At 47.5% G+C, this 18961-nt stretch overlaps 1 protein-coding gene across 1 annotated transcript in view; it reads right to left on the reverse strand.

Moving 5' to 3' along the window:
• Positions 1-18961, reverse strand: part of CNGB1 (cyclic nucleotide gated channel subunit beta 1) — an 81180-nt gene that overhangs the window by 20172 nt on the left and 42047 nt on the right. Inside the window, exons 18-26 of the mRNA XM_053554067.1 lie at positions 18770-18932; positions 12617-12724; positions 9986-10143; positions 8716-8871; positions 6296-6504; positions 5086-5136; positions 4068-4154; positions 1694-1758; positions 1011-1133 (exon numbers count right to left, since the gene is read on the reverse strand). Coding sequence (XP_053410042.1) covers positions 1011-1133; positions 1694-1758; positions 4068-4154; positions 5086-5136; positions 6296-6504; positions 8716-8871; positions 9986-10143; positions 12617-12724; positions 18770-18932 — 1120 coding nt within the window. The remainder of the gene's footprint in view (positions 1-1010; positions 1134-1693; positions 1759-4067; positions 4155-5085; positions 5137-6295; positions 6505-8715; positions 8872-9985; positions 10144-12616; positions 12725-18769; positions 18933-18961) is intronic.

The raw sequence follows: 18961 nt of genomic DNA on the forward strand, positions 1-18961 counted from the left end.
ACTCTTAGGCTCAAGTGATCCTCCTGCCTCAGCCTTCCGAGTAGCTGGGACTGCAGGACCACCATGCTTGGTTAGTTTTTCCATATATATATGGAAAATATTCATGGAAAGCAAGAGAGCCCAGTAGTAATATATATATATATATATACTTTTTTTTTGAGACAGAGTCTCACTATGTCATCCTTGGTAGAGTGCTATGGAGGTACAGCTCACAGCAGCCTCAAACTCTTGGGCTTAAGTGATTCTCTTGCCTCAGCCTCCCAAGTAGCAGGGACTACAAGTGCTCGCCACACGCCTGGCTATTTTTTGTTGTAGTTGTCATTGTTGTTTAGCTGGCTCAGGCCAGGTTTGAACTCGCCACCTTCAGTACGTATGTGGCTGGCGCTGCAACCACTGTACTATGGGTGCTGAGCTGTGGCTAGTTTTTCTGTTTTTAGTAGATACAGAGTCTCACTCTTGTTCAGGTTGGTCTCAAACTCCAAGGCTTAAGCCATTCTCCTGTCTCAGCCTCCCAGAATGCTAGGGTTACAGATGTGACCCACCGTGCCTGGCCTATCATCATTATTTTTGTATATCTCATAACATGACAGCTCTCTGGATTGGCAAATAGGTTTCCCCTTGTTTGCCTGCTCCTTGGTAGTAGTGATGCCCTGGGAGCAGCATTGAGAAGTCTCCTTGGCCTCATCCTCATTCCTTTTTGGCCACGCCCAGGGGTGGAGGGGTAGACGCACGTGTACAGTGTATTTGTCAACACTACTTGCCTTTAGGCTGCTGAAGGAATCTTTCTGGCAAGTCTTGTTCACATTTGTACCCTACCACCTGATACATGGCAGGTGCTCAAGACACCCCAGCACAGAGAAGACACGGAGACTTGCCCTTGAACTCCTGTCAGTGATTTGGCCTTGGCAACATGGTGGCAGTGGGACTCCTTCTGATAGTCCCTGTGCTGTGAAGTATAAAGAACAGGAATGCCACCCGGGTGTGGTCCCAGGAGAGAAACTATGGCTCACCTGTTTCCCACACCATCATAAACCCAGTGAGTGGAGCCGATGCCCTCGTAGTCCGAGGCCCAGTAATAAAGACAGGAATTCAGATGCAAGCTGTAGAGGAGGTAGGCTGTGGTCCTGATGACCCTGCAGGAGGAGGAGAGGCATGAACGTGGTGGCAGAGAGGGGACACCAGCCAGTGGGAACCAACCAGTAACTAGGCTGGGGCAACGAATGCTTTTGGGGCTGTGCTAACTAGGAATGGTGGCACTTAAATTGAACATTGTGAAGATTTGGGCGGGAATTGGCACAGGGGAGCAGGGCCACCTGCACAGACAGGTTCTGGGGGAGTGGAGGGGCCAGAGGGGAAATGTATGCACTGGCAGGGTGAGGGCACAGATGCGTGCAGAGAAGGGAGGACACAGGCCAGGCCCCCCACCCCCACATGAGAGATATGGAGTGCAGCCTAGTGGTCTTGTGCTCCATCCATGGACACCTGTGACAGGGCCCACTGCGACCTCACAACCATTCTGTTCTGTTAGAGCTGGGTGGGAGCTTCAGTTCCCTAAGCTGAGACCAAAATGTGGGCCCTGCTAATGCCAGAACCCCCCCATGCTGGCCTCTGTGTGCCCTCGTCGTGATGGGGGGAACAGGATATTCTTGGTGCAGACACTCTGTGTGTGTCGGCTTGGCGGGAGGTGTCTCACCTGTAAATGTAGGCCTTGCTGAGCACGGATTCCAGGCGGTTGTTAAACTCGGAGAAGACCATGTACTGGAGGGAGAGCAAGGCGTCAGGGCAGTCCTGGTCTCTGCCGCAGGCTGCCCCAGCCCCCCTGGGTGCCAGGATCCCTTAAGGGCCTTTTCTACAGCTCCCGGGAGGAGGGGAATATTCAGTGAATATTCAGAATCCGAGGGCCTCAGCCCCTCAAGGGATGGAGGGTAGAAACTCCGTTCAGGAATCTGATGAAAGCCACAGCCCATCAGAAATAACAAATAATCACATTCTCACAATTTGCTGATAATTTCAGGGGACACCTGGACCCTCTGACTCCTGTCATGAAACTTTAAGGGATGGGTGTGTCCCAGGTTAAGGATGCTTTTTTGAATGTTATTTATAAAGAAAACCATTTTATAAACAATTGGCATCCCTAACACTCCTCCCTTAATCCTTCAAAGGCTGATATATAATAATAAGAGTATAATTGTATCTACTCTTCTTTCTTGAATACCTGTGATACGACCGACACTTTATGTATATTGCCTTGCTCCTCATTTACATGTGTGGTGTGTGTTGTCATTCTCCTCTGACAGAGAGAAAATTGGCAGTTGGAGTCCAGCCACTTGTCCAGAGCACAGGACTAGCACTTGATGGAGACAGCTCTCAAACCCAGATCGAACTCAAAGCTACAAGCTCTTTCCATTATGCTACATTACCCCTCTCCCTCCCAATCTTTGCCCATATTTATTTACTTTTTTCATATTTATTTTTTATATTTGAAAATAGTATTTATGAAGATTCCCTGAGGGCTGTGCCAGTTTTCATCCAAGCGCTCATTCTAATTTCCATCCAGAGTTTAAATTGGAGGCAAAATGACCATGGGCATGGCTCCCTCACTGAGTCTCACCCTCTGAGTTCAGCTAAATGTTAGGCCCATGAGGTATGCGCACCCTCCAGGGCCACTGCATGAAGCAAGACGTGGGCCTCACCTCTACATCTGGGGTGACACTCAGCCTGGGGGCTCAGCCTTCCTCATCTTGATGTTTGGCTCTAATGCACTCTTTGCAGCCCCGAGGGGGCTGGCACGTGTCAGATATGAATAGCGCCCCTTACGGTTTTCCCTCCTCCTCTTGGCAGCCAGGAGGCTCCGAGGCAGCCCCCGTGCTCACCTCCAGCCAGGCGTGCTCTCCTTCATCAGGGAACTCACACGCCTCCTGTTTCGCTCTGCCCTATTTCTCTGGGTTATTAATGTTACTGCATTTGCCTTTTTTTCCCTTTGAGACAGACTCTTACTTTGTCACCCTCAGTAGAGTGCTGTGGCATCATAGCTCACAGTAACCTCAAACTCTTGGGTTCAAGCAATCCTCTTGCCTCAGCCTCCTGAGTAGCTGGGACTATAATCACTGGCCACCATGGCTGGCTAGTTTTTCTATTTTTAGTAGAGATGGGGTCTTGATCTTGGTTAGGCTGGTCTCAAACTCCTGAGCTCAAGCAATCCACTGTCCTGGGCCTCCTAGAGTGTTAAGATTACAGCCACCATGCCTATGGCTTGCCTTCCCACCCCCATCCCCTGCCCTTCTGTAAATTCCTTTAGTACTGTTTCTGGGAAAAGGCACCAGGCATCATGTTGGGGAGAGATGAATTTAATTGGTTGGCTCGAAAAATCCATTTGGAGGATCACATGTGCTCTGAATGGCGAGCCACCCTGGTCACATTACAGGACAGTTACCAGGTCTCCAGTCCATGCTGTGCCAGCCAGACTCCCCGGGATGCGGAATCTGCCCAGTGAGTTAGCAGAAGGAATGGCTGGAATGACACTAAGACCTACCAAAGATGAAATGGATGTCTGGAGTATGCTTTCAAATCCATCCCGTCACTTCCTCACACCTGCAACTTTGGCAAGTCACCCAGCCTCTCCAAGCATCAGTTTCCCTATCTTTTGGACAGAGACCATCATAAAACAGAAGCCCTTCTCTTAAAAGTGTCCATTGTTACTGAATGCAGAAATAGTAGAGGCAGACTTCCTACAAATCCAGAGTCCACTTCTTCCTAGCTGTGTGACCTTGGGCAAATTACTTAAACTCTCTGTGCCCCAGTCCCTTCATTTGTAAAATGGTGGTAATAACACTCACACTATGGGCTGAGGAATAAGCCTTTGTAAAGTCCCTGGAACAGAAAGTGCTGGCAATTGTAATCAACTTTCCACTAAGATACATGTGGGACAAATGCTTCACCCCTTGTGCCATCCCTCAAGGACACCAGCCCCCTGCCCTGGGTTACTGGGGATGGACATTAAGATGCCAGTGTTGTTGCAGAGCATGGAGGAACTGAAGGCCTGGAATGGTGGGGCCCACTAGTCCTACCTTTAAACACCGGGGCAAACGAAGGAGGGGGTTCACGCCCAACTTCAAGTAGAGAAAATCCAAGGGCAGGAGACTCAGTGCGTCCATCTGAAATACCCGTGGGACATCACAGTGGGTAAAACAGGTAAGCCCAGGGTTCAGGGTTCAGAGAGTGAGGTCAGGGTCTCTACTTTCAATGGAAAAGTGAGGTCAGAGTGCCCCAGAGGGGCCTGAAGCTAGAAGACAGAAAGCATCCCACCAGCAAAGCCCTGTTTGGCTTCAAAGCCTGTGTCACCAACCCCAAGGGCAGCCTCATTACCAGGCTGATATGCCACGTATCAGGCGCTGGAGTGGTATAGACACATGGATAGGTGCCTCTGAGGGCCATCTAACCTCTGGTGGTCTCCTGGAGTTTGGGGTTTAGAGCAGCAGTCTCCAACCTTTTTGGCACCACGGGCCAATTTCATGGAAGACAATTTTTCCACAGACCAGGCAGAAAGGGGATGGTTTTGTTAGGAGTCTGCAAACAGTTAATTTACTATGGTCTCTGTGCAGTCAGCCCTCTCTGCTGCTGATAATCTGTATTTGCAGCCGCTCCCCAGCGCCAGCGTCACGGCCTCGGCTCCACCTCAGATGAGCAGGTGTTAGATTCCCATAGGGGGCGCTCCATCTAGATCCTTCACATGTGCGGTTTGCAGTAGGATTTGCACTCCTGTGAGAATCGAATGCCACAGCTTATCTGACAGGAGGCAGAGTTCAGGCAGTGATGGCACGTGATGGGGACTGGCTGTAAATACAGAAGCAGCTTCCCTCACTAGCCTGCCACTCGCCTCCTTCCGTGTGACCACTGTCAGTCTGCAGCCTGGGCATTGGGGACCATAGTCCCCTAGAGGCCACTGGGCACTCCAAGGGAAGATGAGCTCTACATCCCCCCATGTAGCAGGAAGCACGTCACCTGGGGCCCCAAGCACCCAGGGTTCTCTGAGATGCCACCTTCTAAGACCCCACAGACACTAAAATCTGCATCCCTGACACACACCTTAAAGCGCTGAGATTTCAGGTAGTTATTTCGCATGTCCTTTTTGTCCGTCTGTAAGAAAATAGAACAATGACAGTGGAATGACCTTGGAGCTTAGACTTGACCCCTAGGGGGAGCAACAGTAGAATTCTTTGAAGAACCTCGCCTTCCTATGAGAACATCAAGACACCGGCTAGCTTCTGATTTCTTGGATGGAAAATGAGAATATTACATTTATTCTCTCAGCCCACTGGTCTTACCCAGACTAACTTTATTCACTGAGGGCTGGCAACTGCTCTGATCAAAGCTGGAGGGAGGTTGACCAGGGCATTCTCTTTCCTTCAAGTCAGTGATTTTAAGTGTGTCAAGGCACACTGGTGTGCCATGGGAGAATCTTAGGTGTGCCACAAAAAATTTTAAGGATCATTAATTAAATTATTTTCAAAAGCAGTTCAAAGCACAGTAAGCATATTCTTTTTCATTCTTTTTTGGATCAATATAATTTAAGTGTGCTGTGGAAGTTTAATTATAGGTTCAAGTGTACCATGAGATAAAAAAGGTTGAAAAACACTGCCCTAAATTGCCTGCACACAGTGGAGCAGGTGCCACCAGCATGGAATTTTGGAAAGTGACGAAAATGGGAACTATGCCCCCTGCTCCTGACAAGCCACAGTCAGGGGCTCAGTTTCCTCCTTGGTAAGTGAGGGCTAGACCAGAGTGCAGGGTCTCAAACTTGAGCCCTAGGAGAGCATCAGCATGTTCTTCGCAGGTCCTCTGGGAAATGTTAATTGCCCACAGTTACCTGTGTAGGGCACTCCACACATATTCTTTCAATGAATCCCCACTGCAGCCCTACATGGTGGGAACTAGGTCTATCTGCATTCTACAGATGAGGAAACTGAGGCTCAGAGAGGCAATTCCAGCTCACTATGGTGAAGCTGGGATTTGAACCAAGTGCAGCTGCACTAAAGGCCATTCTCTGGGCTACTTCTCCATCTTTAAATCCACCAGGTGGTCCGGGGATGAATCCACCTAGGAACACTATCTGGTGTGTTAATTTGAACATATTAAAGGTATGTGGAGTAAGCAACTGTGCTGTTGAACAGGCAGCATCCCTCAGATTTCCTCGTTCATTTATTTTGCTGTCTCTGACAGCATCAGGGTCAGTCCCCTGAAGGCTCTGGCTGGGGGTTCTGCCTCTGGCCACCCTCTCCGCCTGCCCACGACTCACAATGATGTCCCCGCCTCTGACGAACTGCAGGCGCATCTGGAACAAGGTGATGTCCAGGAAGTAGATGAGGTCACACACGTAATCCATCAGCAGCCAGAGGTGGATGTTGTCTGGCGTCTGGTAGGGGAAGGCCCAGCGCACAGGGATCAGCCATAAGTTCCAGTTCCAGGCCAACACCACGAAGAACAGCCACAGCACATACATCAGGTCTGCGGGGAGGGAGGGGCAGAACGTGCTAGAGCATCCACTGGACAAGGCTACTCACGGGTGGCATCACATTGGGCTTTCCTCATTCCACCAATCTGCGCTTCCCTTCAACTACTACACGTGGCACGTTGGGGACTGGGTGTGAGTAAAACTCTCTTTGATTTAAAAATAGCCAGGCATTGTGGCGGGCACGTGTGGTCCCAACTACTTGGAAGGCTGAGGCAAGAGAATCGCTTAAGCCCAAGAGTTTTGAGGTTGCTGTGAGCTGTGACGCCACAGTACTCTACTGAGGGCGACAAAGTGAGACTCTGTCTCAAAAAATTAATAAATAAATAAAAATAAAAATAAAAGTAAATCACTGCTGGGCCCTAACAAATCAGAACACTCTGAGGAGGGAATATGGTAACACTACTAGTTAACAGATAGCAAACTAGCAAACCCTTTTGCTTTCATTATTTATTATATTTTATTTATTTTTATTTATTTATTTTGACACAGAGTCTCAAGCTGTCACCCTGGGTACAGTGCTGTGGCGTCATAGCTCACAGCAACCTCCAACTCGGGCTCAAGCAATCCTCTTGCCTCAGTTTTTCTATTTTTAGTAGACACAGGGTTTCACTTTTGCTCGGGGTGGTCTCAAACTCGTGAGCTCAAGCAATCCACCTGTCTCAGCCTCCCAGAGTGCTAGGATTACAGGCATGAGCCACTGCATGCGACCGCTTTCATTGTTTGTGAAACTTTTCCAAAAACGTATGACCTGTCTTAGTAAATATAGAGCGGTAAATAGCACATGGAGGGTGGACAGATGGGTGGATGGCTGAGTGGACAGACACCGTAGATCACCTGGTCACTTTAGAAGCCCAGAGCTGGAATCTTGCCCCAAAATGATTTCCTCTGTGACCTTAAGAAAGTCCCTCTCTGGTATCTGCTATTCCCTTCTCAGAGAAGTCACAGGAAAAGGTAGGATAGGAGAGGCAGGAAGGTCCTTTGTAAACTGTAAAGCTCGTGCACACATAAAGTGGCGTTATTTCTGAGGAACATGGAATGGGCTTAAAGGGAAAAATGAAGAATTCACCCTAGACATCGGAAGAACTCCTGCCCTTTCCTGCTTAAAGCAGGAGAAAAGCCGGTAGACCCGAGTAGACAGACTTGGCCCAGAGTCAGGAGCCGTGGGCCTCTACCAACTAACTGTGCCTCTACCCTTTGCCATAATTTCCTTGTCTATAAGATGGCATGATCATATATTCCTATTCCAGGGACTTGTGTTGTTGTTTGTTTGTTTGTGGTTTTTTTTAAATTTCAGGTTAATGTGAGAGTAGAAACAGCCATATCACAATATTTGAATTTGTTGAATATTGAATTTGTTATAAGAGTCCCTCTTGTAGTTATGTCCTCCACCCAAAAGGTGTGCCATACACGCCCACAATGTGCCCAGTGGGAGCACCCCAACCCCCTTCCCAGTCCAGCACACCCCTCCCCCAATTGCAATGAGTTTTTCTCCTTTGTGGGTGTGAATTAGATCCTCTACAGGGTTCATATTAGTATTCAGTACACTGGATTCTTCCTTTTCTATTCTTGTGATACTTTACTGAGAAGAATGTGTTTCAACTCTCTCCAGGTTAATACAAATGATGCGAAGTCACCATCTTTTTTTTTTTTTTTTTTGGCCGGGGCTGGGTTTGAACCCACCACCTCCGGCATATGGGACTGGTGCCTTACTCCTTTGAGCCACGGGGCCGCCCGAAGTCACCATCTTTTTATGGGTGAGTAGTATTCCGTAGTATACACACACCACAGTTTGTTATCCATTCCTGGGTTGGTGGGCATTTAAGTTGTTTCCACATCTTGATAATTATTGTATAATTGTAATTGAGCTTGATAATTATAAATTGAGCTGCGATAAACAATATAGTGCATATGTCCTTATGATAAAATGATTTTTTTCTTCTGGGTGATGCCTAGTAATGGGATTGTGGGGTCAAATGGGAGATCTAATTTGAGTTTTTTGAGGATTCTCCATACTTCTTTCCTGTTTGTTTGTTTAAAGAATTGGGTGAGCAAGTGTGGAATCATTTCAAAAGGTCACAAACCCAGAACGTCCATGGCTTCTCACCCCACCTCTCACATCCCCCTGTGACCCTCCCTCATTGTCCTCCCACTCTCTGCCCTCTCCTGTGACACAGAGGGAGCGCCCACTCCCACCAAGAACTCACTGGTTAGCGGATCGATGCTCTGGGGAAACTGATACATCTTCCAGGGCCGCCGCTTGAACTTGCAGCAGAGCATGTCACAATAGTGCTCCTCCTCGGCCTGCTCTGCTTCAGGGGGCTTCGTGTCTGGAGGTGGCTCTGGGGCTTTCTTGGCTGGGGCTGAGGGATGACATTGGTGACAATCTGACCCAGCCCCAAGGCCCAGGTAGAGGATGCAGAGAAAAGGGTCCCAACTATAGACCCTGGCATTGGAGCTCAGGGGACACTGGCAAGCTCCAGCTCCATGTGAGGAAATGGAGGGGCTCTCCTGGAGTGGACTCCACAGCTCCCTCTTCAACAGAAGCCTGGGAGCCCACCTAGAAACTCATGCCAGCTGCCAATCTGGACGTGCTTCTCAGAAGCCACCCCAAGTAAGGTGTTTCTGGGCAAATTGGATGTTTCAGTGTCTCCTTATGTCTGTGTTTAGACCCCCTTGGTCCTCTGTGATGGGTAGAGGCATTTGGTACCCAGATCTCCCATCACCTAGATCAAAATACTAAAGGGGTCAATAAAATCAAACCAGGGAAATGCTGCTCTAAGTTCCTGAGAAGGACTCTTACCTCCTTCGTCTCTAAAACGAGAGACTGGATGGGATCTCAGCCTACCTGTGTATCTGTAACAATGCTTTTTGTGATCTAAGGATTGGCTCTTACAGGTTCAATCTGGTGTGTTCCTAGCTTTAGGACTGTGAAGTTGGGTTCTGCTATGTCTGTTGTGGGCACCATGCGTCCCAAGACACAGCCTTCATCTGGAAAGACCTAGAAAATCTCCCTCGCAAGAGAGTGTTTTTTATTTCCTCCCGATACCTTGAAAGAAACGAAACCTTAGGTGGTACCATAAGAACTTTCAAGGCACTGAGCCCCTGAAAAATAAGATCATCTAGTTCTAGAGTCTGTGGACACCATCTGAATGTAAGACCTTGAAGTACATCCCTGGGTGGCAACACCCACCTGCCAGTGGGAATGGGGCAGAAGGATCAATGACAGTACTTGCCCGGAGGGAGAGGGAGCCAGGTACAACTGGATTGTTGGTCAGAACGCCCATCTTCCTCCCACTCCCAGGTACAGATCTAAACCTGTACACGTGGGACCCCAAAACCAGAGCATGCAGATCTGGGCTTCTCTCATGCACCCCAACCATTTTCTTGGGACCATTTTCACCATAAGTTGCCAGGAGGTTTTGGGGGGCCCACCCCCTCCCTGGCCAGAGGGGCCACCTCTAGCTCCAGACTCACTGGGTGCGGGGCTCTCCTCGTCAGAGGTGACATCAGGGTCGATAAGTTTCTCCTTCACTTTCTCTGTCCGCTCTTTGAAGAGCTTCACCAACTCCTGGAGCCGGTCATTGATAATGGCGCTATTATGGCTGGCCGTGGAGACTGCACGATCCTTGCCACTGTGGGGACATCACCCAAAGCTGAGAAGCAGGGACCCCTGTGGCTCTAGGCCAGAGCCAGGCAGCATCTGTGTCCCACCTTCTAGCAGAGCCTGAAGAAGTTTAAGTCCTGCCTTTGTCTCCTTTCTGATATCAGAAACCATTGAAATATCTCCTGGAAGGAAATTCAGTCTGGGAACAATGTCCAGGTGCTCTGGCCAGGCTCTTAGCAAAAGTACCACATAGGATGTGATTCAGATGGGTAGTTCTAGCAAAACTTCGATCCTACCTTTGGAGTTCAGCAAAATCGAGCTGTTAGCCCCAGTTTGGGGTTCACATGAGATCTGTGAGTGGGGTCAGAGCAGAGAGGAGAACGGGGCTACTCTTTTAGGTTTAAGAAATAGCTGGTGGGCTGGGCACGGTGGCTCATGCCTGTAATCGTAGAACTCTGGAAGCTGAGGCAGGTGGATTGCCTGAGCGCACAGGTTCGAGACCAGCCTGAGCCAGAGCAGCCAGACCTCATCTCTAAAACTAGCCAAGCATTGTGGTAGTCCCAGCTACTCGGGAGGCTGAGGCACGAGAATCGCCTGAGCCCAAGAGTTTGAAGTGAGCTGTGACACCACAGCACTCTACCAAGGGTTACAAAGTAAGACTGTCTCAAAAAAATAAATAAATAAAAAGAAATAAATAATTGGTGGAAAAAGCAGTGCAGAACATTACAAAGCTCTTTAACTTACAGGAATTAACATGTATGCACTGGGGCAGGGAGAGAGAGACACAGAGACAGAGGCAGAGAATAAATAAGAGTCTGCCAAGCATTCCACTCAGTGCAGGGCATGTGCCTGGGTGAGCTGAGACAGGCCGTGTGACTCAGCTTTCCCTTACAAGACCTCACTGTGGTCATCTCGCTGAGCTGAGTATTTTTCTCACACACCATCACCACCTAGCCAGGGATGACACTTCCCAGGCATGGTGGTGCGAACTCTCATCATGAGACTGTGAGCGGATATGATACCTGCAACTTCAGGCCTCCTTGCTGAAGAGAGGTCTGCAGCTCTCCCTTTCTAGTGGTGACCACTGGGATCTTGGAAGCCACACAGAGAAGGTGACAGCCATCGTTAACTGGGTCCCTAAGTATTCCGTCTATTGCACGGAATAGAGCCTTCTGCTGACCTGACACATGAAACTAGTGAGACAACTTTGACGTACAAGGTGCATTCTTATTCATTGAGCCACTAAAACTTTGGGGTGTTGTTTGTTACAGCATCTTACCTGAGCTAATACTTGTGTTTCCAAGTTAACCTCCTAAAGGGTTCTCAAGGGTCTTTTTTTTGAGACAGAGCCTCAAGCTGTCACCCTGAGTAGAGTGCTGTGGCATCACAGCTCACAGCAATCACCAACTCCTGGGCTCAAGCGAGTCTCCTGCCTCCGCCTCCCAAGTAGCTGGGACTACAGGCGCCTGCCACAATGCCCAGCTATATTTTGGTCACAGCCGTCATTGTTGTTTGGGGGGCCCCGGGCTGGATTCGAACTGGCCAGCTCAGGTATATGTGGCCGGCGCATTAGCCGCTCGAGCCACAGGCACCGAGCCCTCAATGTCATTTTAATTATTACACCACATATATGCCTTGTTTTATGATATTAAACCCTAACCCTGTCCCTACCCTACTGCATAAAATGTGACTCCACTGTGTGCTAAAATGGACAAGTGACTATAGGCAAGGCTTGGAGTTTTATTCTCCCTGCTTCTTTATCTTTTCAGCCCTTCCCACAACTCTGTGAAGCATAAACCGCATAGAATTACAGATAGAAAAAATGATAGGAAGGGCCGTTGTTAGGCCGGGAGTTGTGGTTGGGGAGCGTGGTGGGGATTTCAGGCCACAGCCCAGGGCCACCGCTGGGGCATTCACCATCCCTCAGGTTACTCAAACCCTTCAGAAAACACCTTCCAGTGTCTCCGTCCTTGGGACAGTTAGATGGCAGAGACCCAGGTGCCAATGGCATCATAGTGGCTTCTATATATTGTACTGAAGTCCAGCTATGTCAGAATCACCTAGAGAGCTTCTTAAAATGAAGATTCCTCAGGGCCCACTGCCTGTGGTTCTGAGCTAGCAGAGCTGGCTTGGGCTTGGGAATCTTTATTTTTCATGTGGTCCCCAGGATGGGACCCACTGAAGATCCTGGTGGTCCTCCCTGCCTGCACTGGCCCTTTCGGGGGTTCAGCAGCAGGCGCCCCGATGGTGGCTCCCCTCAGTATCTCCCTTACAAGGGGGCCTCTGCCTAAAGACAGAGTGGGTCTCCCATCTCTGAGTGGGTCGTGGGCACAGCTGGGCCCAGAGTTCCAGCCCACCCTGCAGACTCTGCCCTGTCCTGCTGCTTGGAGTCAAGCCTGCCCTCCAATGGAGGGTTCCAAACACACCCATTTCCTGTCCTACCCCTCCACACCTTTCCCTGCTCTCTACTCTCTGAGACCTCACAGCTGGCCTCCACTCACTCAGTGTCTTGTGGGGTGGTGGGGTCCGACCAGGCAACCACTGGGGACTCAGCTGGTGACAGCACCTTGAGCTCTTCAGCCTCTTCATCCTGAGAGGGCAGCTTATTCCTGCAAGGATGCAGACATAGAAGGGGGCTTCAGTGAGGGCACGGGCCCCAGGGGTCAGTGAAATTACTTTGATTTCTAAAGAGCATGTAGAGCCAATTCCTGGGTAGAGGAAAGGAAGAGGGGATGGTGTTGCCAAAGGGCCCTCATTTGCCTGGAGGGAGGCAAAGAGGGGGAAGAGAGGCACAGCCACACTCTGCACCTCTGCCTCCACATCAGCACAGTGGCCTAGTATGAAGCTAACAGCACTGACTTGGTATCAGGCAAACTTGAATTTGCAACCTCATCCTGCCTCTTCTTTATGCGTGACCTTGGCGATTTACACTCAGTTGGAACCCAAACCTGAGTCTTGCCAGGCTTCCAGGCCAGCACTTGTCCCCAGCATCAACCACCATGCGTCAGGCCTCCAGCATTAGGGTTTTTAGGGGGATACAGAAGGAGGGACGTGCAGAAGCCACCCTTATTGCTGAAGCCTCTGAAACTATCCTGTTACCTTCTGCCAACCTGCTGAAGTTGGGGAAACTCACGGAGTCATTTCTTTCACACTCTAATTAAAAGGACAGCTCCACACAGGAAGACTGAGGCCAAAGGTCGCATAGCTGGGACCCAAAGTCAGTCCTCCAGCAGCCAGCCCAATGTGCCCTCCTGAGCCCAGGGAGCACGTGCTGCCCCAGTGAACCCTGGCGTCCGGCCCCATGCTGAGTAGCTCAAAGTCAGCAACTCCTTACCTTCTTGAAACAATTTTGGTAGACAGGTGGTATTTTTATTCTTGCCTTACAGTGGGAAAAGGGAGGCCTAGGAAGGTTAACTGACTTGCCTTAAGGCCCACATCTTGTATGCATTGAGCTGGGATTCACTCCAAACCACGGTCTTAAGCTGAAAGATAAGCCTCGCCAGAGTGGCCCACGGTTGGGGCTGTGGTTTCCGTGGCTTCGTGGCTCCCATCAGTTGCTGCCAGTGCTCTGTCTGCCCCTGTCCACAGTCAGCCCCACCAGCCTCAGGCAGGTCCCAGGATTTGCCCCTCCTGGGGCTAGGTGCAGGCAGAGGCTCACCACCCTGTTTCTCATGGTCACATTCAATTTAGCATCTGTTTGTTACTTGATCATGACTTGTCTTGGCCTCACTAGAAGTTCAGCTCCCAGCGTCTAGAGCAGAGCCTGGCACATGACAATGTTCAATAAATGTTTCTGAATGAATAAATGACAGGGACAAGAGGAGCCTCACGGGCCCAGCTCACATGCAGAAAGCTACGTGGTCTTGGTCCCCTGAAATATGGCTCCCCCAAGCTGGGTCCATATTAGCTTCTCTGCCCACATAAAGGGACAAGCGGTAGGTAGACCAGATGACTACAAACATGGTAGCAACATTTCTGGACCTTTGTATGTGTTTTGTGCATAATTCAGTAAACTAAACACAGGAGCTGGTGGAGCAGGGAGCTGAGTGCTTAGGCACAGTGACACTGTCTCTTTTCTCTGTGTTAAAATCGGAGAACCCTCAACTTTCTACATCTAGCCATCTCTGCTCTGGCAGACTCCAGACCTCAACTGAGACATTACTTAGGAACTCACAGATGAGAGAAAAAAAAAGTGAATAATTTCTCCATCTAGCCAGTGTGGAGGAAGCACTGACAGTTTCCCCATCATTCATTCATTCATAAGGCACTGACCTGCCTTTGACAATGTGCCTAAAGCTGTATTCAGGGCTTTTTGCCAGTTACCTCCCACAAGTTCAAAAGCAACTCCAGCCACTGAGCCACAGATTTATCTCTAGAGGCATAAAAATGTGCCCAGCCTGACTACAAGTCCCTCTCTTGAGAAAGGCCCAAAGACAGAGAGCAGAAGACCAAACACAAGGTCACAGTGCCACTGTGAACAGTGCCCAATAAGAGGGGATTTGTTAGATTCATTCTGGCATGTGGAGCTGGAGGACCAGGACATGGCCCTCTTAAATGACCGATAAGGACATAGCCTGGCAATATGGGAACAGGTTCGTGGAATGACATAGTCCCTCAAAGTCAATCACTTCTTCAGAATCATGAGCCCATAAACGAGGCACAGAAGAGAATACAAAGCAATAAAAACATCATCTTGTGTGATATTTTTCTAGTGTTCTGTGCTGTTTTCATGATATTATCTAACAATAAAACGAGGGGATGATACTAAAAGTATAGGTAAAAAAGCAAAAATAAACAAGTGGGACTGTATTAATTTAAAAAGCTTCTGGGCTCAGCACTGGTAGCACAGTAGTTACAGTGCCAGCCACATACATCAGAGCTGTGGGTTCGAATCCAGCTGGGCCTGCCAAACAACAATGACAGCTACAACCAAAAAAAAAAAAATAGCTGAGCCTTGTGGTGTGCGCCTATAGTCCCAGCTACTTGGGAGACTAAGGCAAGAGAATCGCTTAAGCCCAAGAGTTTGAGGTTGCTGTGAGCTGTGACACCACGGCACTCTATCGAGGGTGACATAGTAAGACTGTCTCAAAAAAAAAAAAATAAATAAAAAGCTTCTGTGCAGCAAAGGAAAAAATCAACAGAGTGCAAAGAAAATCTAAGGAATGGGAATAAATACTTGCAAGCCATATTTATCTGATAAGGGGCTAATATCCAAAATATGTAAGACATTACTACAACTCAATAAAAAAATAAACAAATTACTAAAAAAACAAAGTAGACAAAAGACCTGAATAGTGACTTCTCCAAGAAGACAGCTAAATGGCCAACAGGTATATGAAAAGATGCTCAACATCACTAATTATCAGGATATCACAAATCAAAACCACAATGAGACACCACCTCACACCTGTTAAGATGACCATTATAAAAAAAAAAAAAAAGGTGGTGCCCGTGGTTCAGTTGGCAGGGTGCCAGCCACATATACCTAGGGTGGCAGGTTCGAACCCGGCCCCAGCCTGCTAGGCAACAATGACAACTGCAACCAAAACATAGCCAGGTGTTGTGGCAGGCTCCTGTAGTCCCAGCTACTTGGGAAGCTGAGGCAAGAGAATTGCTTGAACCCAAGAGCTTGAGGTTGCTGTGAGCTATAATGCCACAGCACTCTACCCAAGGCAATAGCTTAACACTCTGTCTCAAAAAAAAACAAAACAGGGAGGCACCTGTGGCTCAAAGGAGTAGGGCACTGGCCCCATATGCCAGAGGTGGTGGGTTCAAACCCAGCCCTGGCCAAAAACAGCAAAAAAAAAAGAAAGAAAAAACAGAAAATACCAAGTGTTAACAAGTACGTGGAGAATAGGAACTTTTGTGTTTGTGCGCCATTGCTGGGAATGTAAAATGATGCAGCACTATAAAAAATAGTATGGAACTAGTATATGATACACCAAGTCCGCTTCTGGGTATATATGCAAAAGAATTGAAATCAGGATCTTAAGGCAGGGGGCCGTGGCTCACACCTATAAGCCTAGCACTCTGGGAGCCTGAGGCTGGTAGATCCCCTGAACTCAGGAGTTTGAAACCAACCGGAGCAAGAGCAAGACCCTGTCTCTAAAAAAATAGCTGGGCGTTGTGGTGGGCGTCTGTAATCCCAGCTACTTGGGAGGCTGAGGCAAGAGGATCACTTACACCAAAGAGTTTGAGGTTGCTGTGAGCTATGACGCCATGGCACTCTACCTAGGGCAACAAAGGGAGACTGTCTAAAAAAAAAAAAAGAAAAGAAATCAGGATCTTAAACAGGTATTTGCCTTTGTACGTTCATTGTCACATTATTCACGATAGTCAAGAGGTGAAAAGAATCTAAATGTCCATAGATAGATGAAAGGATAAAGAAAATGTGGTACATACAGACAATGGAATATTATTCAGCCTTAAAAAAGAAGGAAATTCTGTCATAAGCTACAACATGGATAAACCTTGAGGACATTATAGTGAATGAAATAAGCCAGTCCCACAGACCAAATACTGCATGATTGCCACTTATCTGAGGTATCTAAAGCAGTCAAATTCATAGAAACACAAAGTAGGGTGGTGGCCGTGAGGGGCTGGGTGTGGGGAGGAATGGGGAGTTACCATTCAATGGGTATAGAGTTTCCATCACACAAGATGATAAATTCTAGAGATCTGCTGTACCACCCTGTGCACATGTAACAGTACTTGAACTTCACACTTAAAAATTTAAGAGAAATTTTAAAAAGACATAGCAAGTTATAACCACATGCAAGTTTTAATAATAGCATCCTGTGAAAATATAGCATAAAATAAAATGAGAGGGTAGAAACTAGCTCTGTCACATTTAATATATATTATTATACTATTTATTATTGGAATTTCCCTTTTAACCTAGGATTTTGGATCATAATCCTGAAAGACACAATCCCAAATGCCATAATCCCAAATATTAGAACCTCGAAAGATCAAAAAATCCCCCAAATCACAACCATGGGATGGTCACATCATGTGTGTATGGATGAGTTCATGTGGAATGAATTTTCATGTAATAAGATAGAAGCGGGGCAGAGAAGATGAGAAAATTTAATAGGGAGTGCTCAAGTCAGAGTATATTAAATCACAGAACATCAAAAAGAGCAGGGCTATGTGGAAAATGTGAACATAGCCTCTGAGGCGAGCCACGTCCTAAAAGAAAAAAAATAGCTGTGGCTCGGTGCCCATAGCACCATGGTTATAGCACCAGCCACATACATCAAAGTTGGCGGGTTCGAACCTGGCTCGGGCCAGCTAAAAAACAATGACAACTGCAAAAAACAAACAAACAAAAAAAAAAAACAGCTGCTATTCAATACGATGGGAGACTTCAAAATATAGCTTGTGATCATGAAAGCTGGCCAGCTTGTATGGACTAACATTGTTTGATTACCCAAAATCTATTCCTGTGATATCTTTTTTCATATGTTGATTTTTCTTTTTAGTTTTTTTACTTTTCTTTTTCTTAAGTTTTTTCCTCTTTAGTTTAAATGGCCAGCATTAGGTTTTACAATTCACCATGCCATGTAGTTCGTCTTTGCTTTGGCATTGCTTTCAATACTGAAAGTGTAAATTGGGCAGAGACTTTCACAGGGTTTCAATTTGTTTTATAATTTTTTTCATTCTGACTCTAGAAAAGTACATTTATGAACAATGTTGACTTTGTGTGCAAGCATTGTGTGTGTACACAAAAATGTCCAAGCTTCCTCAGTAAATGAAGAATGGTCCCCTTTGGATATCTGCATTTGTGAAAGATACAATTTCTCAAGATCTTGGCTCTTTGAGTGGACTGCATGGTGACCCACCACGGTTTTTGATCTATCTCATCAAAAGACTTAAGTTGTTCATTGATGACTGCGGTTGTGAAGCTGGATCCACACAATTATCAACCATAGTGATGTGTATTTTTACATTTCCCTTTTTGACCAATTTTTTTTAAGAAACACAGGTTGTATGCTCCTAACTATTATATCTATGCAACTGTTGTTAGTGTACCTAAGTGTTTATGCTTGCAGAAATATTTATATTGGGCTGGGTGCAGTGGCTCTCGCCTGTAATCCCAGCACTTTGGGAGGCTGAGGCAGGAGGATTGCTTGAGGTCAGGAGTTTAAGATCAGCCTGAGCAATATAGCATCTCTACAAAAAATTTAAAAAATCAGCCAGGTGTGGCAGCATATGCCTGTTGTCCCAGTTACTTGGGAGGCTGAGGCAGGAGGATCGCTTGAGCCCGGGAGTTCGAGACTTCAGTGAGCTATGATTGAGCCACTGCACTCCAGCCTGGGTGACAGAGTGAGACCTCATCTCTAAAAAAAAAAAAAAGAAGAAGACAAATAATTAGAAAAAAATATGTTAAATGGCCCATGTGGCCCATGAAGTATTCTGTAATGCTTTTATGTTTCTCAAGTGTAAATAAGTATCTTTTAAAGAATTTTTAAATTATTTTATCCAGAATTATATTTTGGGGATTTTGATCTTTTGGGATTTCAACATTCCAGACTGTAGCATCTGGGGTGGTGTTTCATAGGATTATGGTTCTTCTCCCTGACATCCTCATCTGCCATATGGACAGGTGGCACAGTGCGGAGAAAGGCCCAAGAGAAGCATTAAAATATAACCTGTATGTCCCGGAGGCTGAGCCTGGGACCTCAAGGGTATCAGATTTGGCAGGAGACGGTGGCTGCAGCTCAGGCAAGGGTGGATTCTCCTCCAACACTAGGGGGCGACTATCAGCATCGGTATCTTCCACCTGCACTTCTGGGTGCTCTTCTGTGGCAGGAACTTGGGGAGAGGAAGGAGAGGAGAGAGTC

The sequence above is a fragment of the Nycticebus coucang genome, chromosome 2 (assembly GCF_027406575.1).
Source record: "Nycticebus coucang isolate mNycCou1 chromosome 2, mNycCou1.pri, whole genome shotgun sequence".
Lineage (NCBI taxonomy): Eukaryota > Metazoa > Chordata > Mammalia > Primates > Lorisidae > Nycticebus > Nycticebus coucang.